General features: G+C 38.3%; 1 protein-coding gene across 9 annotated transcripts in view; it reads left to right on the top strand.

Annotated features, from left to right (window-relative positions):
- The window catches only part of LOC131076270 (ATP-dependent DNA helicase 2 subunit KU80), an 81,139-nt gene that overhangs the window by 14,550 nt on the left and 38,676 nt on the right, over window positions 1-27,913 (top strand). For 3 of the 9 annotated variants that reach the window (XM_058013369.2, XM_058013361.2, XM_058013367.2), the window contains 2 exons: window positions 11,297-11,389; window positions 11,722-11,773. In XM_058013369.2, the coding sequence (XP_057869352.2) occupies window positions 11,297-11,389; window positions 11,722-11,773 (145 nt within the window). Of the gene's footprint in view, window positions 1-6,467; window positions 6,555-6,611; window positions 10,940-11,291; window positions 11,390-11,721; window positions 11,774-27,913 lie in introns of those variants that run through there. The other 6 variants (XM_058013363.2, XM_059219957.1, XM_058013364.2 and 3 more) reach the window with 6 other exon arrangements.

The following is a 27,913-nucleotide window of genomic DNA, read 5'->3' as shown; positions in this document are numbered from 1 at the left end:
ATCATTGCCAGTATAGCAAGAGTAATCAGAGATGGAAGCTCCAGGGCGAAGGTGATTGAGTCAAGAAGATGATGCAATTTGGGTGTATCTCCCACCATCATCCCATTCTTCACTGCAGGTGCTTGATAATGTTGAGTATCAAGAGATATGCATCAATCACCTACATTTGTGATGAGTTACAAAGAACTTGCTAAGGTGGCGCCTAGTCATCTTCAATCCTATCACTTCATTTCAAGTTGAGGTGTCCAAGTTCAATCCATTTGACTCATCCATCAAGGAGGATAACTACCACATTTGGGCACAAACTTCGATGCACCTACCCTCATCATCTACTTGTCAATAATTCAAGGAAGGACATGTGTCCCACTTAATGTAATTTTGTCATTGGTCAAGCATTAAATGCTTTGTAATGGGTGTAACAAACCCTAATTAGGGTTTCTATCTTTCGATCTTGGCCATTGATTGTGAATCAATCTGAGCCCCTCATTGTAATGAGAGAACTATATAAGGCTCCATTTCTTCATTTGTAAAGATTAATAGTGAGTAGTTGATAGTTAGTAGAAAGTAGTAGATAGCAGCAGTTAGAAATAGAGTAGGAGGAGAAAGCAAAAATTGTTGCCAAACTTGTAAATAAACATACTTTACATTGAAGATACCGTGGAATGCTTGTTTCTTCTACATAATTGCATGGTTTCTTGTTGGATCCTCATGTTAGATGGTGATAATTAGATGGATGGAAGATCTTATGAATGTTTAATGGTGGAATTCCTATGTTCATGCTACTAGTATTTCATTGATTGTGAAATATCTTGCGTGGTCGACTGAACTCTTTATAAGCTTAACTTCAATTACTACTTGCTCATTGATATGCATCATCTTGATGGTGTTTATGCCGTTAGTAGTGATTTGAACTGTTAATGCATGGTAGCTTATGCAAGATAAGATCTTCCTAACCTTCCTTGTTCTGTTATTTACATGCTTCATGTCAGATTTATATTGCATATGATTATCGGATTGTACAAACATCACTTATCATTATGCTATCGGGCCAACAACCCGATAGCATATTAATGTCAATTATTAATTGGCATTAATATGCTATCGGGGTATTAACCCGATAGCATATTAAATGCTATAAGTCATCGGGTTATTAGCCGATACATACTTGCTATCGGGTGCATAACCATTGGCACCGGTTCACATCTGTTATCAGGCGTAATTATATCGGGCATATTTGTTATCGGGTTTAATGAATACACCGCTTCATTTGGAATTAACATTAGTTAACAACTGCACCGGTTGGATTACATACATCGTGCACTTTGAATCATCGGTGTTTATATGAACCGATTCATTACATTGATCAGTCATTATATTATGATATTACAATATCGGGTGTTTTGAACCGATAATCAGCATTGTGTTAATGGTATAATTACAAAGGCACCGATCAATGGGTGCATTGATCGGTCATGCCTAAAAGGCATGACCGGTCAATACACCAATTGACCGGTTGCCTAAATGATATATATGCCAATTGAATTCATTTGGAGTAGACATAGAAAATATTAAATGATCTCTCTCCTTCAGACCTGCAGATAAAATCAGAATTATCAGACATTGACATAATTCCTCATATCCATTTATAGCATACATAGTTCATAACTTGTTCTTTAATTGGAATTGAAATAACTTTACATGGTATCAGAGCCAAGGTAATCGAACCTAAGGCTATTCAATTTTGATAAAATTCAAGGACTAAGTTACAAACTACATCACATTTCCATAATGGCCAACGCTATCAGATTCGAAGATAGACTCGGAGGTAGCGAAGATTTTTCAGCTTGGAAGTTTAGAATCAAAATGATTTTAAGAGAAAACAAAGTTGATTCATATGTCCAAACTGAAAGTGCACAACCAGAAGATGAAACCGAGAAATCCACATGGATCGAGGGAAATGATAAGGCCATTAAAATAATAGTGGATGGGGTAAGAAATAATATAATGCCCATCATTAGAAAGCAAGAGACGGCTTATAAAATGTTCAAGGCACTTGAAAAGACATTTGAGATATCAAATGCAAGTCGTACTCTAGCACTAAAACGAGAAATAAATCATATCACCATGAACAAAGGGGAGACAATCAACGCCTACTTCATGCGGATATCGGTTCTAAAAGATGGACTTGCAACTCTGGACTACGAGATCCGAGGCAAAGAACTAACACTCATTGCTTTAGATGGGTTGCCTAGTGGATGGAGCACATTCGTCCAAGGCATCAGTGCAAGGTCTAAATATCCTAAGTTTGAGAGACTAAGAGATGACTGTCTACAAGAAGAATCCCGATTGAACAAGGTAGGAATAAAACAGAAGAATATAGATGAAGACTTGCAAGTCCTAAATACAAACATCAATAAAAAATACAAAAAGAAGCAATTCAGGAAAAGAAAAGCTAAACAAGGCAAGAACACTTCTAAGAAAGACCTATCACATGTTCAATGTTATAGGTGTGACAAATTCGGACACTATGTTGCAAACTGTCTGGAGAAAGGAAAGCAAGCCACATTTGCAAAAGTGAAGAAATCTAGAAAAGAAAATGACTCCGAGAACTATGTCCTCTACTCAGCACTTACAAGCCATACTTCAAACAAATCTAACTCATGGGTGATCAACAGTGGTTCATCCAGACACATCACTGGCTTTAGAGAAATACTAGACTCCATGATAGAGAAAGATGATGAGGAAGTAACCATCGGAGATGATTCTTCACATCCAGTCAGAGGAATTGGAACCTGCACCATCAAACTGAAGTCAGGCATGTCACTACAACTTGAAGAAGTACTATATGTTCCAGGCATCAAAAGAAATCTAATCTCCATATCAGCACTAGAAGATCAAGGATACAGAGTGACCTTCATGGAAAACAAGGTGTTGGCTTGGCCAAAGAGATCCTCCATCAAAGACGCTAAGGTCATTGGTCGAAGACAAGGTTATTTGTATGAGCTATGTATAGAGCCCAATCTAGCATTGATCCATGAAGCAACTAATGCAAATGAAGTATGGCACAGGAGATTAGGTCATCTGAATTATAGAGCTTTGTCAACCATGGGAAACCTTGTCACAGGTCTACCTAAGTTGAAGCAATATCATTCAGAGGCATGCAAAGGGTGTGCCTTAGGTAAAAATACCAAAAATGCATTTCAGAATAGTACTAGGAAAACTAGCAAAGTTTTGGAGTTAATTCATTCTGATGTATGTGGACCTATGTCCGTACCCTCGCTAGGGGGATTTTTGTACTATGTAATTTTTGTTGATGACTACTATAGGAAGACATGGATCTACTTTCTGAAATATAAAGAATCAGAAGAGATCCTAAGTAGGTTCAAAGAGTTTAAAACATTAACAGAAAATCTCTCTGAAAACAAAATTAAAACCTTAAGAACTGACAATGGGGGGGAATACACATCAGAACTATTTAAAGACTTTTGTAAAAATTTTGGGATTAAGAGGGAGTTGACAATACCTTATAATCCACAACAAAATGGAGTAGCTGAAAGGAAAAATAGGACCATAGTAGAAGCTGCCAAAGCCATGATACTAGATCAAAATCTAAACTTGAACCTTTGGGCAGAAGCAACTAACACTGCTGTGTACATACAAAATAGATGTCCTCATTCACACCTTGAAGATAAAACTCCTGAGGAAGTCTTTACCAAGACAAAACCAGATATCAGCCATCTTAGGATATTTGGGTGTCCGGTCTATATTCATGTACCTAAAGAGAAAAGACTAAAACTAGAACCCTCTGGAAAAAGGGGAATACTTGTAGGATACAGTGAAACTTCTAAAGCCTACAGAATCTATGTACAAGGGCAGAGAAATATTGAACTCAGTAGGGATGTAATCTTCGAAGAAGATTTAGCCTTCAAAAGGGCCCAAAATACAATAGAACCTGAAATTCATAATCCTACTCCTAACCTAGAAGAAGAACCTACTCCTGAGCTTCAGAGGGAGTATCTTGAGGAAACTATAAGTGAAACACAAGACCCACCTATAGATAATCGCAAGAAAAGACCACTATGGGCCACCAAAACTATAGTAGAAGCTCAGAAGTTCGCTGCTCCTTCAGGAACCTTCAGGGAAAGCAAGAGGCCTAATAAATTCATCAACTATGTTGCACTTATGAATGATCTATCTAAAGCTGAACCTAACAATGTTTCAGATGCACTCAAACATCAAGTATGGATAGATGCCATGACTGAAGAATATCAGTCCGTTATGAAGAATGATGTTTGGGAGATTGTTCCTAGGCCAACCAAGAAGTCTGTCGTGTCTTCTAAATGGTTGTTTAAAATCAAGCATGCTGCAGATGGCAGTATTGAAAAACACAAGGCCAGATTTGTAGCTAGAGGGTTCTCACAGAAGGAAGGAATAGATTACGAAGAAACATTTGCACCTGTTGCCAGGTACACATCAGTAAGAGCTGTCCTAGCCATTGCAGCAGCAAAGGGGTGGAAGGTACATCAGATGGATGTTAAGACAACATTCCTAAATGGCGAGATCGTGGAAGAAGTCTACTTAGAGCAACCTGAAGGGTTTGAAATTCATGATGCAAAGTCTCATGTGTGTAGACTCAAGAAAGCTCTTTATGGGCTCAAACAGGCTCCCAGAGTTTGGTATGAAAGAATTGACACCTATCTCTCAAAGCTGGGTTTCTCTAAGAATGATGCAGATCCTAATCTCTATCTCAAAAGAAATAAAGGTGATATGTTAATATTAATTTTATATGTTGATGACTTATTAATTACAGGAGATAATCACCTAATAGATCAATGCAAGAAAGATCTATCCACAGAATTTGATATGAAAGACTTGGGGCTTCTTCATTACTTCCTAGGATTGGAAGTATGGCAGAATTCTGATAATATTGTACTGAACCAAGGGAAGTACACCTTGGACATATTGACAAGATTTAGAATGCTAAACTGCAGACCCATGACCTCTCCTATGGAAACCAACTTCCATAAACTTAAAGAAGCAGCAGCAGAATCAAGACCTACTGACCCCACTCAATACAGGCAGATGATTGGGTCCTTGATGTATCTAGTAAATACAAGGCCAGATATCTGCTATGCTGTTAATGCCTTAAGTCAGTTCATGTGTGAACCTAAGGAGATACACCTGGTTGCAGTAAAGCATATAATGAGATATCTACAAGGTACTCTAAAGCTTGGTCTTAAATATGAAAAGGTTGACATAGATCTACATGGATTTACAGATTCAGATTGGGCTGGCAGTGTGACTGACAGAAAGAGCACTTCAGGGTGCTGCTTCAGTTTAGGGTCAGCCATGATATCCTGGATCAGCAGAAAACAATCTTCAGTAGCTCAGAGTTCCACAGAGGCTGAATATATTGCAGCTTCAATGGCTGCCCGAGAAGCAGTATGGCTAAGGAAATTGCTTGTGGGATTATTTGGAGAACCTATGAAACCTACAGTCATTCAGTGTGATAATCAAAGCTGTATAAAACTTTCTATAAATCCAGTATTTCATGACAGGTCCAAACATATTGTGATCCCATATCACTATGTACGAGATATGGTTGACAGGAATGTGATAAAGTTAGAATATGTGTGTACAGGAGATCAGACTGCAGATATTCTAACCAAACCACTTTCCAGAGTGAAGGTTGATCACTTCAGAAAGGGTTTAGGTATGATAGAAAGGTAATCTGCTTTGTAATCTATACTTACATATATTTAAGATGTTTAATGTGTAAACTTCTTTGTCATGTCTGGACTATCTCTTGGCTTCTTGCCACCTGTGTTCATATCTAAGAGGTGACGATCTCTTAGACACTGAACACTTGTATATAGACATCATAAGGTGACGATCTTATGATAGTCAAACCAGTAATCATGTTGGATCACTGGTAAGTCATGGATGTGTCATGACTATGTTGTGATACAACATTGGTACAAATGTTATTGCATTATCACAATTTGGATATAATGAGAACTTAAACACTTCTCATATGGTTATCCTTGTATTGCGTGTTAAGCAATACTGATATCACGTGTAGGTGATATCTCAACCATTGATCATGATTGGATCTCTGGTAAGTCATGGATTTGCCATGACTATGTTGTGATAAACATTTATAAATGTTATTGCACTTATCACAACTTGGATATGATGAGAAACTAACCTTTCTCATAGACTTATCCTTAAGTATTGCGTGTTAGGCAATACTAATGTCACGTGTTAGGTGATATCTTGATGAATCTTACAAATCACATGTTTTGATGATTTCTCACATGATCAGGTGATGATTCTCTTACTTTTATCACATGTTAAAATAATACTTTATGTCACATGCTCAGGTGATGTTTTTCTATTTTGTATCATATGTCTTGATGGTACTTCTCATGTATAAATGATTTTTTTGCTGACTGACATTATCTTAGTTATGAAAAGGAAATGTGATGCAGGTTGCCTTATCTATCTTCCAAAGCTAAGAGGGAGTGTTAATGCATGGTAGCTTATGCAAGATAAGATCTTCCTAACCTTCCTTGTTCTGTTATTTACATGCTTCATGTCAGATTTATATTGCATATGATTATCGGATTGTACAAACATCACTTATCATTATGCTATCGGGCTAACAACCCGATAGCATATTAATGTCAATTATTAATTGGCATTAATATGCTATCGGGGTATTAACCCGATAGCATATTAAATGCTATAAGTCATCGGGTTATTAGCCGATACATACTTGCTATCGGGTGCATAACCATTGGCACCGGTTCACATCTGTTATCAGGCGTAATTATATCGGGCATATTTGTTATCGGGTTTAATGAATACACCGCTTCATTTGGAATTAACATTAGTTAACAACTGCACCGGTTGGATTACATACATCGTGCACTTTGAATCATCGGTGTTTATATGAACCGATTCATTACATTGATCAGTCATTATATTATGATATTACAATATGCTATCGGGTGTTTTGAACCGATAATCAGCATTGTGTTAATGGTATAATTACAAAGGCACCGATCAATGGGTGCATTGATCGGTCATGCCTAAAAGGCATGACCGGTCAATACACCAATTGACCGGTTGCCTAAATGATATATATGCCAATTGAATTCATTTGGAGTAGACATAGAAAATATTAAATGATCTCTCCTCTTCAGACCTGCAGATAAAATCAGAATTATCAGACATTGACATAATTCCTCATATCCATTTATAGCATACATAGTTCATAACTTGTTCTTTAATTGAAATTGAAATAACTTTACATGAACATCATACGCTTACCTTAGGAGATTGCACTAAACTTTGTGGAGTTGTTGCTTTGCATGGCAAAGCGAAGTCTAGTTGAATTTCACTATATCATTCGTAGTTCCTTACATTCTTAGGTTTAGATTAGCTTTCTTAACCCTTTATCCTTTTGTTATTTTTTCAAGTTAAGTAAATTCCACGTTTCAGCAGTGCTTGAGCATTCAAGATTCAACGCAAGTCCCCCTTGTGATTCTAGCAAAATCACATAACACTGAGTCTATCCAAGAGCACATCAATACCTGACATTTGGAACCTTGGAGTCACCTCCTATGATCATGAAGTTTAGCATAAGAGGAGATTTTGTTCAAGAGAGGATAGAATACTTAGTATTTTATTTTGTGTTGCATGGTGCATAAAAACACATCAACAGTACCCTTATCCCATCTAACTCCACCTATACTCCAAACTTGTCACTCATATTAATGAGGACTTTTGAAGTGGTAAATCAAGTCCCAGGGCTTTTATTATGCATCCAATTGGCCCCCACCCTAGGGGTATAGATTGTAGGGCTTTGTTTTCACATTTTAAACAATGAAATTGATCAAATCGTACCATTTAAAGACCCACAATGATAAACCTTATTAACACATCTATATCAAATAATAATACCTCATTTTCTTTTAAGTAAAAAATGGTTAACTTATGACTTCTCATAGAGGAAAATGACTTGGAATAGGTGTTTCTCCCATAATCCTCATTACTTTCTTGCACATAGCCAACACATTCACAAGCATAGTTAGACCACAATAATAAATCATAATTTGTTGATATCAATTTTTCATAAAGCTTACTAAGGAATACTAAGAATATTGCCATACATTCATCTCATTTTTAATCGCCCAATTTAATTAACCATATATTGAAGAAAAGAATGTAACAATTTAGAGTTGTATTAGCTATATACAAGGCTGGGTGTTACAAAAGCCCCTTTAATGCAGAACACACTATAACATGGTTCACCAGTGAGAGCAGCAAGAGTGCCTCCTATAGGTTCTCAAACATTTTCTATTTCATTTTCAAAACCAGCTCCGTCATTTTCAGAATCTTTATCGGAGACTACTTCAATGCAATGTATTTGCCCATTTCCTAAGCATCGATGTCCCGGCTGCCATGGTTCCTTGCATGTGAAACATAACTTTCTCCTCCTCAATTCATTTCTACTTACATCCATTTTCCTTGTATTTTCTATAGGCATCCTCAGGGGTATTGAACTCCTTTGGAAACGCTTTTTGGTTTGCATAAGTGGGGTTGTCCTCTTGCCACTAAGGCTGCCCCTTGCCATCGAATCTTCTAAGTTGAGAGCTTTTGTGATGGCTTCTTGGAAAGTTGTAGGGTTTAAGGCTTTTAGTAACCCTTTGAGAGGCTCAACTAAACCTTCAGCAAAGAGCACAATCAGTCTCCTATCAGTCACATTGGGCACCATTACAACAAGTTTCTAAAACTCAGCTACATAATCTTCCACCTTGCCTTCTTGCCTCAATTGGGCTAGATCCCTGAAATGCACTTGTGGGTCTGTCCTATCGAATCTCTCGATCAACCTTTGACTAAATTCTTTTATGGTGGAAATGGAATCATGTCCTTGAGTTATTCCATGGTACCACCACTCATGAGCTACTCCTTCCAACTGTAAGGTAGCGAACTTGATGTCCTCTTCCTCCGTCATTGGGTTCAGTGAGTAGTAAATGTCAAGTTTTTGCAACCATGACCGAGATGTGGTATTGCTTGTTCCATTAAAATTGGGTATCGCGATTTTCCCCAAGCGATGTTGAATGTCCTTCCTTTTCTCATACCCTTTCCTCCTATGTCAACTTTTTGATTTCAGACCACAATTATCAGTGTAGGACATGTTATTTCTGACTGCTTAACTCAAGGCACTATACTCAGCTAATAGGCGATCCATTTCGTTGACCTGATCCGGTAGGCCTTCATCAATTTCTTCATTAATAAAGAAATTTAGCCCTGAACATTTTGGTATTGGTTGAGACTTTTTCCCCATCAGCAACAGACTTTCCTCCATTGGAATTGCTTCCTTCTCCATTGGCAGCAGACTTCCCTCCATCGACAATGCTTCCTTCACCCCTGTCATTTTCATGCTTATCACCACCTTGATTTTGATTGAGCCATCTTAGTGAATGGGCCACTTCCTTTAATGTCTCATACACGTTGAGATGCAGCTCCTCAGACCTCTTAAAGAAAGCCCTTGCCTCATCATCAGTTTCACCCATCTTGGTACCCTTTCTCTTTTCCCTCTGCTAGTACCTCTGCTCTCTTTCACTCATCAACAAAACCCACGACTGACAGGACTTGGCTCTAATACCACTGAAAGATACCTGGTCGAAACTGAAACTAACTTTTTGCAAAGCTGTCAAAACATTGTTCTTAGATCTAAAAGAATTCTCAGGCAGTCGATACAGTTCTTATTAATTTTCTAGAAAATATTTCAGATATATAAAACTCAGAATGCCAATAGACTGCTCAGATTTACAATCAACACATATCCAATTGCAATAATAGATTAAGCTTGGATTCAAAGCAACTCAGACTTCACATAAATCTTTTCACAACTTTACACCATGCTAGTTCAAAGCCAATAACTTCATTCATAGATTTAGTCATTCTGCATTTTATAACAGACTTATGTTGCAACCTCCATATGACCTACGAATATGAATGGAATTGATACAGACCGATGCTTTGGCGTTGGCAGTCGCCAAGCCTATTATCGATATGGAGACTTCTACAACAAGTGAAACTGGACTATTTAGAATAGCTGTGGTTCCTCTGGATCTGGATCTGCAATGGGTGCGTTGAAATGATTCTCCTTATTGCTCATGTATCTACACTAGCTGCTATTGATATCTCTGGCTTTGCCCTGTCAGAGACAAAGGCAAAGGCAGGCTGAGTCTGCTTCAGGTATCCCAACTGGTCCTTGTCCTGTGATAATTGTAGGTTCCTCTTTCACAGTCTACCAGCACTCTATTCCTCAAACTTCTTGGATGATGAATAACAAGATCAAAATTCACCCAAACAGAAAGCTGCAATGCTAAGTCAAACAGTTACCAATGTAGGGTGGACATCCTACCTGGCTTTGGCTATGGAGATTTTTGTCCCAATAACCTGCGTGCACAGAGGCTATTTGTCTAAAACCGAACATATCATTTCTCCCCAGTAGACTGCCTTATATAGGCTTGTGTGCCGTGGTAAGGAGATGGCCGACCTCAAGTCAGCTGGCAAAAAGACAAAATTAAAAACAAAATATATAAATTAAACTACTGCCAAACCCAAACAAGTTGGCCTCCTATGATTTAGGTAATTTATTAATAATTTCATTTATATACATTTCCTAATTTATTTATTTAGTTTTAAGCAAACGTGGGGTGTTAGATAGCACCGTCATGAGGGCGACTAGCCCCATCAAAACGGGATCATGACATGGCTCTGGATGTGACTTGTATTGATAGGCTTGACTGGTGTCAAAGGAACATTTAATATTATTGCTGGAGTTTGGGATCCATTTTCTTGGCCAACCTTGGTGTATTGTATTCGTTCAGCCTTGACTGTTAAGAAATTCCGTGTTCAGGTCAGAAGTGTATATTTTCAGTATTTTTAAATATGAACAGCTACAATAAATCTTTCCAGTTTGTTTTACAAATGTGCATGAATGTGTAATGGTTAAATGATTAAGCTTGAGAATGCCATGCTAATGCAAAAGAAACAAATCTCTGGATAAATATATTTCTTTAAGGTTGCAAATCAGAAAACTACAACAAAAACATGTTATTCTCCACGTGCATGCAAAACTGTTTGACAAAATTCTTGTTCTGAAAAAGTGCAAAATTTGGTGGAATTTGGTAGGGGTTCTTACATGCATGATTTGTAGGTGACTTGTTGCTGATATGTTTGTTTAGAAATACTAACAATATCTTTACATATGCAGGAGTCGCTGGTACTCTTGCTTGATATCAGTCCATCTATGCATAATCATCTCCAAGATGTGGCAAGGACCGTGTCCATACTTGTAAAGAGGAAGGTGATGTTCTATTTTTTAGCTTACGTTTTAGATACAGGCATGCATCTTCAAATGATGGTTGCTTGTTTAACCATTTTTACTGAAGTGCATGCATAATTAATTATAGCATTCCTTCCTTGCTAAATATTTCAATTCCAAGGAGTCTTTATGATTCCATGCTAGCCATGTTTCAAATGCATGTTTGTATTTTTAGAGACAAGCTTTACATTACAAAATTTATTTGTTTGTTTTAGAATGCTTTGTTACTGTACATATTGTCAATGATAATATTGAGATGCAAGTTATGAACATTACACTGCTTATGCTTCATTCTTGTTATATTGCTTGAACAGATATTTTTTAATAAAAGTGATGAACTAGGGCTTGTTCTCTTTGGGTCAGAAGGTATCATCTCCTTCCTAAGTCTATGGTTGCAATATATCTTTTTTCTATTGAAATTCATACAGTTAAGGAACTCAGGCGTGACATTTAGATTTGGATACTAGATTTGTACACATTTAAATGAGTTGAATAAGTTTGTAATCGATGACAATCCTATCATTGTTACTTTCTGGCATAGTTACCATGTTCATGCCTTATGTTGGAAAAAGTTTTGATGTTAAGATGAATTTTAATTGCAGACGGTTATTATTAGTTTTTGATTGCACGTAGTCATGCTGATTTTCTGTCTTACACTGCCCTTCACTAAAGCCATTTTTTTGTTTTCTTGTTTGTATTTTCCTTCAATGTTCTTTCTGCAACAGCTTGAACTTATGCTTTTGTTTTATGAAATATCCTTAACCAATCCTTAACAGATTTATTTGCAAAAATCTCAAGCAATATATATTCAGATTTGAAAAGAGTTCTTAAACAGTAAAAAGCGAATCATATTATTGACCAGTTATCACTTCCCATCCACTTACAAATTCTACAATCTCAACAATCAGTGATTCGGGTGATGCAACAGAGACATAAAATTAGATATAATACCTAACCTCAGATGAAAGGCCCTCAGATTTGAGGAATACAATTCGTTAAACTCAGAAAATGATTATTATAGATTCTCTGTTACAAGATAATCTCCGCCTACTGATCTGGCGGCAATATCTAACTCCATGATTACTTGAGGATCCAATTCGCCACTAGAAAGCTCAATCAAACTACTTTACTTTGCTGCTATTGTAGACACACAGCAAAGTATATGGGCCTGCGTTAGGTGTGAGTGACTGGACGGGTGCGTGCTCTTTGGCAAAGCGCATTGTCCCTCTCCTTTGTCGAACAGACCTTGCCCCCATCATCACAAATTCCTCTTTCTTTGTCTGCTTATGACCTAAATGATGAGCCTTCCTTCTGTATGTAATTCCGTCCCAAAAGAGCAGCGATTGAGGTGCCTTTGAAGTGGCGCCAAATTGTAGCCTCTTGATATTACTGTTGCAATATGCCCACTGCTTGTCATTGATGTCAACTCCTCTAGACCGGAGGTTGTCCGGCACTCCTACCTGGTTCGGTTAATGAACAGATTTTGTATAGTCAGATTCTGGATATTCATGTTCTAAGTGGCCCAAAAGATCGAATAATATTATCTTGATAGTTTGTTGGAGTATATGGTAATCACTTTTTGGTCCGGATCAAGGTCTAACATATGGGTAATCACATTTGAGGATATATGGTAGTGCGTGGAATGGATATTTCTCTTGCAGTTAATAGAGCCGACAGTGTACATGTTTTTGTGCGTTCCACATTAATGAAATTGGATGTTTTTTGGTCCAGTGGTAATATACACGTTACATCTCCTTCTAGCTGGCTTCATGATATATGTGTTTTATCCGGATGATATAAAGAGGTCAGAATTGTTTTGTAATTGCAAGAACTAGTGTGTGTGTGTGGATATGAGAAAGACGAATGGTGCGAAGGTGGTATAGATCAGAAGCAGATCAAAGGTTCAGAGTCTTAGCAGATGAATCAGATGAGCGCTTTAACTGGGAACTGTTTTCAGCATTGAATAGATGCTCTTTTTGTGCAGTTCGAATTATATTTCATATTGTATCAGAACAGTTATCTGTATCTTGCCCTGAAGAAATGATGTTCAGCAGTGCAAGTCATCTCTTGTATCTTGCCTAAGGTAGTGCACTTTAGTCTGCAAGTCCGGAGTAGTAAGCTCTTTGGCCGGTGGCCACATTATTGTAAAACAGTGAGTATACATATTGTGAGTTTCATTCCCAGTTTGGGTTTTACATGTAAAAATTTGGTGTTCCTGTGTGAATGTGTATACTGCTTTGTTATCTGTCCCGCTGCATAATTGAAGTAAGCAAATAATGTGTTTTGGCATCTTTAATTGGTAATATTTTTGTTTATGCTGATTCAGCCCCCCTCTCAGCATCCGATAAGTGTTCAACAATTGGTATCAGAGTGTTGGTTCATGAAGCAACAACTTAATTGTTGAGTTAGATTCGGGAATCAAACACTTGTTGATATGGATACTAAGAGTTGTCATAATTGGGAAATTGAAGGTGTTGTTGACATGGAAGGAGAATTGAGATCCGCCTTAACAGATCTGGATGAGAGTAGATTCACGTGCAAAAAGGTTGAAGACAATTTCCTATTTAGGAAAACTACTTGATGAAGTGAGAAAAGTGACGGATGATCTTGATACAAAACTGAACAACAAACAGAGGAATGGTTTAAACTTGAAAAGGAAGTGCATAAAATAAGAAAGGAACTCAAGGATGCAAAGAAATAGATTGACAAAATTTTGAAGCTGAAAGGAGGAAGCGAAGTGCTTGATGCCATGCTCAGTGCTCAGAAACAGAATAATGACAAGGATGGACTTGGTTATGAGAGAGGTGAAAATTCCAAAGGAAAAAAAGAAGGTTGAAGATACTAATTTCATTTCGGACTGAAAGAACATCAGACAAAGAAACATTCACTATTTTGCCAAAATATCCAAGTGCGAGTTTGGGATGGAAGAAATCTTGCACCTAGGGCACAAAATCAATGCTTGAGGAGTTAGTGTGGATGAGGAGAAGATTGAGGCCATAAGAAGCTGGCCAAAACCAAGAACTTTAACGCACCTTAGAGGTTTCTTGGGACTTTGCAGCTATTATCTGAAATTTTTCAAAGGCTTTTCAAAATTGATTGCACCAATAACTGACTTAACAAAGAAAGGAGCATTTTCTTGGAGCCAAAAAGCACAAGCAACCTTTGGAAGACTTAAAGAAGTAATGAGTTCCTGCCCTGTTTTGGCAATACTAGACTACTCCTCACCCATTGAATTATATTGTGATGCTTTGGGGAAGGCATTGGTGCGGTGTTAATGCAAAACAAACGACCCATAGCCTTCAAAAGTAGAAAATTCAAAGAAATAGAGAAAACCTTTTCCTTGTATGACAAAGAAATGTTAGCAATCATGCATGCCCTAGCAAAGTTCAAACAATACCTAATATGTGGGAGATTTGTAGTGAAAACTGATCATAATAGTTTGAGGTTCTTTCTAAACTAAAAGGACTTGAATGATAGGCAGCAAAAATGGGTTAGCAAGATACAAGCATATGAATTTAACATCGAGTATATGAAAGGAAAAAATAATGTTGTAGTCGACATCCTATCATGAAGACCCCACCTTGGCTCCATGACAACAATATCCACAAAATAGAAAACATCCTTAATTATGGAATATGCTAAGAACACATTCTAAAGTGACATAATAGAAGGGAAGGCACAATATGAAAGGTAGGGAGTCATTGACGACCTCATGCTTTACAAATTTAGGATATACATCACTCTGGGTCCAAAATAAAGATTTTTTTTTTGAAAACCTACCATGACAACCCATTATCCGGGCATCAAGGTTACTTCAAGACTTACAAACAAATCAGGGAAAGATTCTCATGGAAAAGCCTCAAAGGAGATGTACATAAACATACCAGGAAGTGCATGGTGCGCCAAAGAAGTAAAGAAGAACATACATTCTCATCAAGTCTTCTTCAACCCCTGCCCATACCCAGTCAGAAGTGGGAAAGCATTTCTATGGACTTCATAATAGGACTATCTAAGTTACAAGGAAAAGACCGCATCTATGTGGTGGTAGACTATCTAACGAAATATGCACACTTCATGGCCATATCAATAGATTTAAGAGCCGTTCAAGTGGCCGAAATTTTCTTTAAAGAAGTCTCTAGACTGCATGGTTTACCTCGAAATATTGTAAGTAACTGAGACAACTGTTTTCTTAGCATATTTTGGCAGGAGCTATTCAAGTTAGTCGGAACAAAACTAACCCCCTGTGAAAATCAGATTCACTGGTAAAATACTTCATTCATCTTAATTGAGGAAGGATTACATTATATAGAAGTTACAAAATACTGTAGCTATTAATTAACTACCTACTTCTAACTACTTGTTACTGTAGACATTTAAGATGTCTAACAGCCAGTTACATTATTGACCATTAACAGTAATAATAATAAATATTATTCTAACACCCTCCCTTAATGGTCAATCTATCAAAAACACCAAGTTGCCCCCTGAATTTTACAAATTTATCCGAGCTCAGAGACTTGGTGATAATATCCGCAGTCTGATCCGCTGTCGGAACATACTGCAACTGAACTGATCCGTCTTCTACCAGCTTGCGGATGTAGTGGCAATGAAGTTCAACATGCTTGGTATGTTCATGGAAGACTGGATTTTTGGCCAGTTTGAGCACCCCTTGATTATCAGTATACAAGGGAGAAGGACCTGTTTGCGGCATCTGCATGTCAGAAAGCATCCTCCGGAGCCAAATTGCCTCACATGCGGCCTTGACTGTTCCCCAATATTCAGCTTCGGTCGAGGAAAGAGCCATGGCTTGTTGCTTCTTGTTGCTCCAAGTGACGGCACCAGGAAACAAATTGAATACGTATGCAGAAGTTGATTTTCTGTCATCCATTGATCCTGCCCAATCTGAGTCAGTATAACCAATCAGCTTTGGATCGTTGCACCTGCTATACAGAATACAATAGTTGGAAGTGCCTTTCACATATCGCAGTACTTGCTTCGTTGCAATCCAATGATCAGCTTTTGGGGCTGTCATGAAGCGAGAGATGTAGCTGACAACAAAACAGATGCCAGGTCTAGTGGTAGATGGGGCTGCTTACTAGTTGCCTGAATTCGGTTTCCTCTACTGTAGGTGAATCAGACTTGGCTGATAACTTCAGCCCTTTCTCCATAGGTGTGGAAGTAGGTTTACAATCCTGCATTCGAAACTTGTCAAGCAAAATGCGTGCATACTTGGACTATGAAATAAAGATACTGTCATTAGTCTGCCACACTTCAACACCTAAGCAATAATGGAGAAGCCCCAAATCTGTCATGTCAAAAGCTTGGCACAAGTCCTGTTTGATGGCTGTGATCAAATGTGTTGAATTGCCAGTAACGATCAAGTCATCCACGTAGACAACAAGAAAAAGGATATCATCACCAGAGAGTTTGACATACAAATTAGTGTCAGAGGGACTGCGCTGAAAACCGTGTTCAACCAAATACTGATCAATCTTGAAATACCAAGCCTGAGGGGTTTGCTTCAGGTCATATAGGGCTTTTACCAATCTGCAAACCTGATGTTCCTTACTAGGAACCTTGAAGCCAGGAGGTTGAGTCATATAAACTTCTTGCAACTCACTGTTGAGAAATGCACTTTTAACATCCATTTGGTGAAGTTTCCATCGAAACTGAGCTGCAATGGCGAGAAGAAGACGGACACCAACATCATGGGAACCAAGAGGAAGACGGACACCAACATCAGAAGTCTTCATAGACGGAGTCGCAGGACTAGGAGTAGTAGATGGCATAAATGAACTAGTAGTCTCATCAACCACAACATCACGATGGAAAATGAGACGATCTGTCTCCACATCAATCAACTTGTAGGCCTTGTGGTTGTCGCTGTAACCAGTAAACATAAGTGTTTGGCTCTTTGAATCCAGCTTAGCACGCTTGGCGTCTGGAATCCAAACATGAGCAGTAGAACCGAAGACACTTTCAAATGGCCCACTTTAGGCTTGCGTCCTAACTAGGCTTCTTCAGGAGTCATCTTCTTGACGACATGTGTAGGTGATCGATTTAGGAGGTAGACTGCAGTGTAAACTGCTTCAGCCCAGTATTTCTTAGGAACATTGCGATGCTCTATCATAGAACGAGCCATTTCAATGATGGTGCGATTTCTACGTTCAACGACACCATTATGCTGAGGGGTGTATGGTGTGGTGAGTTGGCGCTTAATGCCATGTGTAGCACAAAATTTAGAGTAGTCATTGGAATAAAAATCCCCCCCATTATCTGACCTTAGAGTGACAATCTGAGAACCAAATTCTTTCTCAACTAAGGCCTCAAACTGCTGAAATATATTGAACACATCTGATTTATTTTTTAGAAAATACACCCACATTTTACGATTGAAATTGTCAACAAATAACAAGAAGTACTTGCAACCAGTAACAAATGGTGTATTCATTGGCCCACATAAATCAGCGTGAACCAATTGAAGGACCTTGGAGGCTCGCCAAGAATCACCATCCGAGAATGGTGTTCGATGTTGCTTCCCAGCTTGATAGGTTGCACAAACTCCATGATTTTGAGGTTGGATCTCAGGTAGACCAGCAACCAAACCTTCCCGATATAACTAAGAGAGATTGTGCACGTTTAAGTGCCTATAATGCTGATGCCAAAGTGTTTTGATGGATGTACTCCTAGCAACCCAAGCGTGCTCCTGAGAATCGCTGGAATCAACAAGTCTATACAAACCATGATCCTCAAGTCCCATAGCGATAGTAGTACGAGTCTCCCTATCAACAATGCTTCAGATGGACGAACTGAATACAACATCTAATTGAGGAGAATGCCTCATGATCTGACTGACGGAGAGGAGATTATGTTCCATGCCTGGAACATAGTAGACATCAAGAAAAAATAAATTTCTACCTCCTGAGTGAATCTGGACAGTGCCCTTACCAGCAACTGTGTACTCTCCTCCTCCTCCAAAGATTATTGAATCTGAGAATGGTTCAAATTTCGTGAACCCCGACGATGAGTAAAGTGCCGCGAAGCCCTTGAATCGATATACCAGGCAGAAGAGTGGATTGGATCTGTTGTTCTCTTGGCCAAAGAAGCATAGAAAGCAGATTCTTTCTGCTCAGAGTGCTCTGCGACATTTGCGTTTTGTTGAGGTCCTTCCTGCTTCTTTTGTTCAAAAGCCAAACGAATTTGACACTCGGCCTTCATGTGACCAAACTTATGACAATAATTGCACTGAACGTTCTTCTTCTTCTTGCTGTCCTGAGAAGAACCAGAGCCTTTCGGTTGAGAAGATTGAGCCTTCCCTTTGTTCTTAGCAGAAGATTTGGCAGAGAATGCTTGCTCTATGGAGGTGGAATTGGTACTGCTTCCAAATTGCTGGCGCCACCGATCTTGCTGTAAAAGCTTGTTACAAAGATCAGAAAACTTCAAATCGACGTCAGTGGAAGTGATATTTTCATCGTTTCAATGAAATGATCATAAGATTTGGGCAAACTCTTCAGAGTGATGACGGCCATGTTCTCTTCCTCCATGTGCGACCAATCACCTCAAGTTGGTCACGAATGCCCTTGATCTTTGTCAAGTGATCCTGCAGAGGTGTCCTTTTGTCCATCATAATCGAAAAGAGCAGAATGCTCTGCTTTTGCAGAGGTTTCATAGAGACTCTCCAAATGATCCCATATCTCCTTCACTGTTTTGTTGGATGGTACTTGAGGTAGCTGCTCATCGGTGACAGAGAGTTTAATGAGCATGACAGCTTCTTGGTTGCGCTCATCCCATTTGTCCTGATCTTTTCTGGCAGTGGTTGGACGTTGAGACATGCCCAAAACAACTGCATTAAGACATCGGTACTAAAAAATGGTCAGCATATGCTGCTTCCAAGTGTTGTAGTCGCGGCCGGTAAATTTCTGGCTAGTTTGAAGCATTATATTTGTCAGAGATGCCATCACGTACCCTGACGTCGAATTGGTGAAGGCACGAATTCCAAGAGACAGAAACCAATAGATGAAAACAAAGGGTTTTTATCCAAAAATTCTGTAAGTCAGATTTTTAAGGTAGAAATTGAAACCCTAGCACAGTTTTTGAGGCAAATTTTTTTTAGAAGTCCTAGAAAAAACCGAGAAAGACCCAAAAGAGCACTCGAAAAACCCACAAGGAATTTGTAATCAAATTTTTTTTCTAACCAGAAACGAAGGAGATAATTACAAAACCCTAGCATAGTTTTTGAGGTAAATTTTTTTGATTAGCTAGAAAAATCTGTCGACAACCCAATTCAGATCTTCGAAAAACCCACCTAGAATCTTAAAATCAATTTTATTTTGAGTTGAAACAAAGGTTTAAAACCCTAGACGAATTTTTCGAAACCCTAGGCGGCAAAAAAATCGCACTTTGCAGACAGCGTCAAAACCCTAGGCACGGTGGCTGAAAAGCGCGGAATACAGAAAAATCGCGCAAATATTTGCAGGTTGCGAGGTAAAAATTGCTTTTTCTGAGAAAAATCGCACAAAAAATACCAGAAAAATCATGAAAACGCGATTTACAGGTCATGAAAATACCAGAAAAAACGGAAATTGGGTGTAGACAAGAAAAAAAATGCCCAGAAAAGCCGACGCCTGGGAAAAAGAAAAACGCGCAATCTGAGAAAAACACGATAAAAAAAATCGCGGGTTGTAGGTTTCCTTTTTTAAAAAAAATTACCAGTCGCATGAGTTGCAAGGTTAAATAGACATGTGAAACCTTGCACGCGCGAATCCTAGCACAAGAACCAGGCACAAAAAACCCTAGATGGGGTTTTGAAAAATTTCGAAAATATTATACTTAACAGAATTTTCGAAAAATTTCCTAACCTGGGCCTCTGATAACCTGGGCCTCTGATACCATGTGAAAATCAGATTCACTGGTAAAATACTTCATTCATCTTAACTGAGGAAGGATTACATTATATGGAAGTTACAAAATATTGTAGCTATTAATTAACTACCTACTTCTAACTACTTGTTACTGTAGACATTTAAGATGTCTAACAACCAGTTACATTATTGACCATTAACAGTAATAATATTAAATATTTATTCTAACACCCACATCACTAGTTATCACCTGCAAATAGATGGGCAAATAGAGATTGTCAATAAATGGTTGGAGGGATATTTTAGGAACTATGTCATTGGGCAACAAAATGGATGGATTAAATGGTTACATTTAAGAGAGTATTGCTACAACACCACCCACCATATGCCTATAGGGATGAGTCCCTTTCGAGCATTATATGATATGAGGCAACATCTTTTGGAGATTCAAATTGTTCAGAGAGTCGTGTGCCGAGACTAAGAGCTAGAGACTTTATACAACAAAATGTGGATATCATGAATACACATAAGGACAACTTACATCGAGCACAAAACCAACAAAAAGTGTATGCAGATAGGAAAAGAACCGAAGGCACATTCGAGATTGGGGACTTGGTTTTCTTAAGGTTGCACCCGTATAAATAGTCATCAATTAAAGTGTGTAGGTCTGAGAAATTGAAGCCTAGATTTTATGGGCAATACAAAATTTTGAGGAAAATAGGAGAAGTTGCCTACAAGGTGGAGCTACCCATAAATAGCAGGATTCACAACATGTTCCATGTATTTTGCCTCAAAAAGGTATTAGGGCAATAAATTACCCCATGTCTAGAGTTGCCACCATTAGATGATGAAGGCAAGTTGATTGTGGAGCCAAAGACCATTCTTAATGTGCAAAGATTAAGAAATAAAACTATTGAGTACCTAGTCAAGTGGAAGGGTCTACCTACAAAAGATGCAACTTGGGAAGGAGCTGAGATATTTGAGATATTCGATCATCCAAACCTTTAATTGCTTGAGGACAGGCAATCTTGGGAAGGGTGGACTATCATGCCCTCAATTTGACATCCAATAAACAACAAACTTAAATATGAAATTGTCTTAGAAAGTAGGACTTCACAATTTCATAAATTGAACAATATGCTTTAAATCGCCTATCTCATGTAGTTGGACTTGCTAGAACAGCATCAGTTTTGAAGGATCGATCCTCTCCCCTATGGTGCAGCGATCACATTCATATTAATTGATTAGTTAATGAAGATTAATAAGGAGCGGTTCAAATAAGAATGGATTATGAAGAGGCAGCGGTCAACAATGAAGGGACGTCTCTCTCACAACCATTACAACCCGTAGGAAAGATCATGAATTTCCAGTATTAAACGAAAGGTATAAAGGATCATTCCAGCACCAAGAGCAAGGCATCAGAAAACAGCAGAGATTCTCCTATGTAGCAGATCCGATCTGAGTAGTGACATAATTATTTCTTGTGGTATGCAGAAATAGTTATTTAACTTATTTATATGTATCTATATCAGTTGTATGTAGATGTGAATGCATATATCTATATCAATTGGATGCAGATATGAATGTATGAATTATTATGTGCTAATGTAACATATATATCTATGCATTTAATAATATTATGAACAATCATATGATTCTCTACTTGCAATAATCGATCATGGTAGGGTAAGTGGTGCAGAGCACCTAGCTCAAAGTTGTCTTTCTTGCATTTTAGAGTTTTTGTGTGATTTCAAGTTATTTTATGTTGCAATAAGGTGGAAGAAATCCTATGATGCTTTTTGAAGCCATAGTTTGGTTGTCCACACTTTTGTTGTGCTCAGGATCCAAAACTGTCATTATCCTGAAATGTTGTCAAAATGTCAATTTTTGGTTTGTAATAGGTGGATGCCTGGAAACTTGCTAGGATGTTTGGAAATGGTTTAAATCCATTGTGGGATGCCATTCGAGTGATGTTTCAGGCCTTGAGAGCCTTGGAGTGTGTTTTTGCACTCATAGGTAAAAGTTGTCAAAATTGTCATGACAACTTTTGCATCTTTAGGCAAAAGTTGTCCATGAAGGAAATGGCGTTGGAAGTTGGTTGGAACCAACTTAAAATGGTGTATAAAACCTTCTAAGCATCTCCAATAACAAGTTAATCAACTTTTGGTTTGCATTCAATTCATTTGCCAAGGGTTTCCTATGCTTTTCCTCACGTTTGGACTGATTTTGCTTTGATTTTCTGCTTTTGTACGGCCTGTATGATCTGGTACGGTGCTCATAATAGCAGGGGAAGTTAGGAATTTATTTTACCTTTCTAGCAAGTATGATATGAAGGCTTGAAGTGCCTTGGATCAAAAGTTATCACAGTTTTTGTAAAAGTTGCTCACAAACCCTTGAAACTTGGGGTTTTGATTGTAAAAATGCATTTTATGTGAGCATCCATGGATGGCACAAGTTGTAATCCAGTGGATGGCTTGGGTAGGCCCTATAAATAGTTTTAGAGTAGGTGTTTTGTGTTTTTGTAGGCCACAAGGAGGAGAATGAGTGAGATGAATAACACACAAGCTTGTAGCTAGTGTGTGAGGGCAACACTGATTGCTCATTTTTCAGAGCCATGGAGAAGTGACACCCTAGCAACCCATAGTGTTTTGGAAAGGTCTATGAGTGTACTAAAAGAATCCAAGTTTGTTTGGGTTGGTGATTGTGACTGGTGAAGAGTTTGGAGCACATCTCCCAAAACTGCCCGGAAGCCCTAACTCCCTTAAAAATAGCTACTTTTCAGTAACCCTAGTTGTACGACAAACCCAAATGGGAAATTGAGTAATCTTGTTTAACTTCCAAATGGGTATTTGAATATGTAAAAATATCTAGGGGTTGTTAGGAAAGTTTGGAGAAGAAGACCAAAAAACAGTCAAAGAAGGGCTAGTCAATTAGGCCTAATAGCAGCCGGTAGAAACAAGTTGAAAGCCTAGGGCTTGGGAGGAAGGTGTAGATCTTGTCAATGCATAAAATGACCTTGAACATACCTGCACAACATAACCACAACCTTTAAACATGCTGTTAGAGTGAAGATCCTTGGTGGAGGTCTTTGGAGCCTAGTTGGAGCTTTGGGAACCTAGTAGGAGACCATCACAAAATCAGAGATTTGGGTCAAAACCAACAAGAAACCTCAAGAGGCTATACCTAGGAGGCAAGCCAGTAGAGTTTAGGCCTTGGAGGTCTAAGGAGTGTACCCTAACAAGTTACCTTGGAGGAGTTTGAGTAGAAGGGTGAGTTGAGGAGTTGGGGTGAGTAAGGGTGAACTGGAGAGCTAGGCACAAGACTTCTACATCGGTAAGGAAGGGAATGCAAGGAGGGGGAACGGCTATGGATCCCTCACTAGGCACACCACCTCATCTGGATGGTAGAAAGGCCACATGGGGCCAAGAGGGATATAGTTTCCACTCTTGGGCCTAGGGTAGAGGGTCAATTTAGGGCATCCTGTTGTAGTTTCCCCTACAAGCCCTATATTGATCAATTGTTGGGGTGAACTCAAGGGACCCTTAATCATAAGGTGGTGAGAACGATGGCACGATGAAGGGGAATGGCTATGCGGGCCTCACTAGGTACACCACCTCATGAAGATGACAAAGGCCACATGAGGCCAAGGAAGACAAAGTTTCTGCTCTTGGGTCTAGGGTAGGGGATATTTTGGGCACCTTATCACGTCTCCTTATCTCAACCCCCGTTATGGTTGAATCCCACATAATAGTTTAGATTGATTATATGTTATAAATATATTTTCTCTTTAACCCAAGATATGGGTGTATCTCATAAATTATATCTTCATTGTTATCTAACTTGATTGCAGGTTTCCAAAACAGACTTATCTTATTCTTGGGTGAGAATTATATCTCTAACTATATTATACTTCCTCTTCCGTTTTGGATTTGTGAATTGAGGCAAAATATAAGGTGATTCAGAAAAGGGACATTACACAAAATGAGGTAAAATGAGTTTGCTTTAAATGGTTTAGATGACATTCTTAGGGCTAGACATTCATTTTGGTGTAACATAGTCAAAGTCAAGTTTGAAAAATTATTAGGAAAAGTGAAAAAAAATGAAGTGCAAAGCCAGATGGGTTTGTTGTGGTTCCTTCTTGGTTCACCGAGGTTTGAATGGGATGAATCCACAGTCCTTAGGCTGCACTTCGTGCAAATTTGCAGACATATCAACCTAGATCACAAATCCAGTTTGAACGGGGTTTGGATCTGGTGGCGAATGCCAACAAACTGGCAACATAGAATCTTTCCATAACTTAAAACAATCTTAACATCCAAGATTGAGATTGTTCTCGGAGTGAGTCATGATGGGTTGGTTATCTTGGAGGAGAATTCTCATTCCCCCCTCTTGGTCCTTTCGGTGGTAAATCATTTGAAAGGTATTTGCCACCTCGTTTTTAGATGCATTCTATTCATACTTTTTTTATCATCAAAGACTTTTTTTGAGTAGAAATGCAAAACATAAGATTATGGAATGCAATGGATAAACATACTGAAATAAGCCAAATCCTGTCAAATCAATGTTCTATAGTAAATATTTATGCTCTTAATGCATGCAACGCTGAGAACTTCTTGAAAGAAGTACTATGGCTAAGCATACTGAAATAGGTCTACCAGTAAATCAAATCACTGCTTTGTTCAAATACAACCTCATTCACAAATTTATTCAACATTGAAATGAGGGGGAAACTCCTAGCTTTATTAGAGCCAGAGATCTCTTTGTAAGTTGGGTAGTCTATCCAGCTTTATTTGAACAACTCATTCTTTCGTTCAAGATACCATCATTATCTGATATGTTCTTCAGAAGTTCCCTAACAATCTTGAACAAATCAGGGAGGCACATAGCTAGATCAGGGCAATCAAGACTTATTAGAAGTTTAGTTTTCTGTAATGTCCCCTTCTCAACAGTAATCAACTTAGTTGACCGTTAGCTTATCCCAGAGACCTGTAGGCTAGTCGGAAGTAGAAATTAGGGTTTCCTACCTCTAGGAGGATGTTTCAACATTTTTGATGGTTTACATGTTGGAGTTTGTCAGTTTTGGTTCTGGATTCCTTCTGGGTTTTCAGAAAGCTTCACAATGTTGGTACATGCATAGCAAGCAACGAAGTTTGGCAAACTTACTATTTTTAGTAAGTGGAGGCAAAGGCAGCTTATTTCTCTGGGTTTTCTGAGAGCTTCACGTTGGTATAACATACAAATCAATCTGAAGACTTTTTCTGGACTTCCTATTTTTAGTAAGTTGTGACGGTTGTTCAAATTGTGGTTAAAATCACTTTGGAAACACTTACTATTTTTAGTAATATGCTATTTATGGTAAGTACTATTTTTGGCAGGTTCTTGTGTTCGAGCTCAGATGACTATTTTTGACAATGCCGTTCAATACCTTGGCCTCAACTCAATGTAGGCAGTTGTCAGTATTTGAAGAAAGGTATATTTTAATGACTTAGGCTTACATTTATTTTATTCAAACTTGGACGACTTAGAGAAGGGAAATATTATTTTTATCCTAAGTCTATTTGGCGAAATATTTCACCTTCATATTGAGATGCCATAGTGCAATTTCATCAATATTATTTTATAAGCATTATATTTATCAAAAAGTGGCTATTAAGGGTGGATGTGAGTTGGACGTATTATGCTAAGGAGGTGAAATGAAATGTTAATTGAATTCGGGTGCCATTTGAGTGGAATTTGAATTTGAATTGGGTCTGCTGAGAGGTTATAAATAAAGGCCTTGGGCTCTCATTTTGGGGTATTCATGAATATTGTAACGAAGTGTTGCTGGAATGCTGATTGAATGCTTTGAGGAATGCTTCCTCCTAGATTGAATGCTTAGCTTCTCGTTTGAAAGATAGTGACTAGTTGAGACTGTGGGATTGTTCTTCACTCAAGAGAATAGATGGAATTCATTGCGAAGTTTGTGTTCGAAGTTTTCTGATTTTGGAGTGCTATGTGTGAGTTCGAGGTTGCTGGTTTGTAGTGTGACTGTAGGTGTGTTTTGCTCATAAGTCTTTGAGTGGTCATTTGATGGTTTTGGGTATTTGCTCGTTCTTTCCTTATGCTCTAGGCGATCATTCTTGTAAGTTTTCAGTGCATAATTTGGTGAATTCATTTTTATATTGCAAGTCGAGTTTCTGCCCTAGCCATACCATGTTGGAGCTACCTTGGGATGCGTGCAAATTATATTTTGGTGTGTTTGTTGCATTTTGTTAGTCCTAGCATAATCGCCTAGCTTTTGGCCTTCATTGGCAATCGATTTGGGGTCATTCCGTTGAGTGTGGGCAAAGTTGTGAGTGTTTTTGTGAGTCTTGAAGTCGCTGGCCTGTGTTTTCCAGCATGTTGTTTTGCATATCAGATTTTGAAAATTGATAGTGAGAAGTGTGTTTTGGAGTTGTTAGTCTTTAATAGCTTTGGAGTGCATAATTGATTATCTGCAGCGATGGACAGTGATGCTTTTATTCTGAAATCTCATGCTACACATTGTAAAGCTGATTAGTAGTTCTAACAGCTATCTTTTTTTGGATCGTATCACAAGACCCATTGAATAAGTGGAAGAGGCTGGCTTTGCCGCCTATCTTTTCTTAATGTAATGCTGTCCTCCCGCTGAATAAGCGGTTGAGTAGATTGTTATTATCATTTTCAGTCCTCCCGCTGAATAAGCAGTTGAGTAGATTGTTATTATCATTTTCAGTGCTCCCGTTGAATAAGTGGTTGAGTGATTGTTATTTACTACAGTTTCATTGGCATTGTAATTGGCTGGTCATATTGCCAAACTGTTGTTAAAATCTCTATTACTCGCTGAACAAGCGGAAGGGGTTGGCTGGCCGCCCAGTATTGTGATTTCTAGTGGATTATTAAAGCTAATGATCCTCTTATCACCGTATGCTCTCACCTTCCCACACTGGGCTCTTGGTGATCAGAAAGTGGAAGGGTTACCTTTCAGTAGTATTTTGATTATCATTTTCTAACCCTAACAGGTGCTTGTAATGTTTGTATCTGGAAATAATTGAAAAAAAAAGTAAGGGGATATTTCATTTTCATTGCATAAATTGTATCATCTTCTGTCCAGGCTTTCATCATGTCAGCATTTGACACTTGTATCCTTACATGTATAAATGCATGGATGCATGAATTTCTCATTTGAGGAACATACTCAAAGTTGGCTACATTCAGAAAGTCCCTTTGTAGGTTGGGTGGCCATTTGAGCTTGGTTTGCACTAGTCATCTCTTTTCCATGACACATGTCTGATCTGTTCTCCCATATTTTTCCTGTATCAATGCTGACATAAAGTGAAGGCATTGGCTTGATCAGGGCAAGAAAAAACTCCTCAGAAGCTAGGGTTTTCATTGCATAGCTTTATCATCTTCCATATAGGATGTTTTCATGTCATCACTCAACGCTTATATCATAAACGTATGAATGCAGTGAAGCATGAATGTATGTATTTTTGTTTTATGGCTCTAAAACGAATGTGTTGTTATAATTTAATGAATGCATGCTTGCCTGATGGTATGCGTACAATTTATATATGTATGAATTGTTACCTTTTGTCAGTCCAAGGTTTGTGAGTATGTGTTTGACTATATGTAATAAAACTTACAT

The sequence above is a fragment of the Cryptomeria japonica genome, chromosome 4, assembly GCF_030272615.1.
Source record: "Cryptomeria japonica chromosome 4, Sugi_1.0, whole genome shotgun sequence".
Taxonomy (NCBI): domain Eukaryota; kingdom Viridiplantae; phylum Streptophyta; class Pinopsida; order Cupressales; family Cupressaceae; genus Cryptomeria; species Cryptomeria japonica.
Note: the sequence above shows the minus strand (reverse complement) of the source record. Positions and strands in the feature narration are given on the sequence as shown.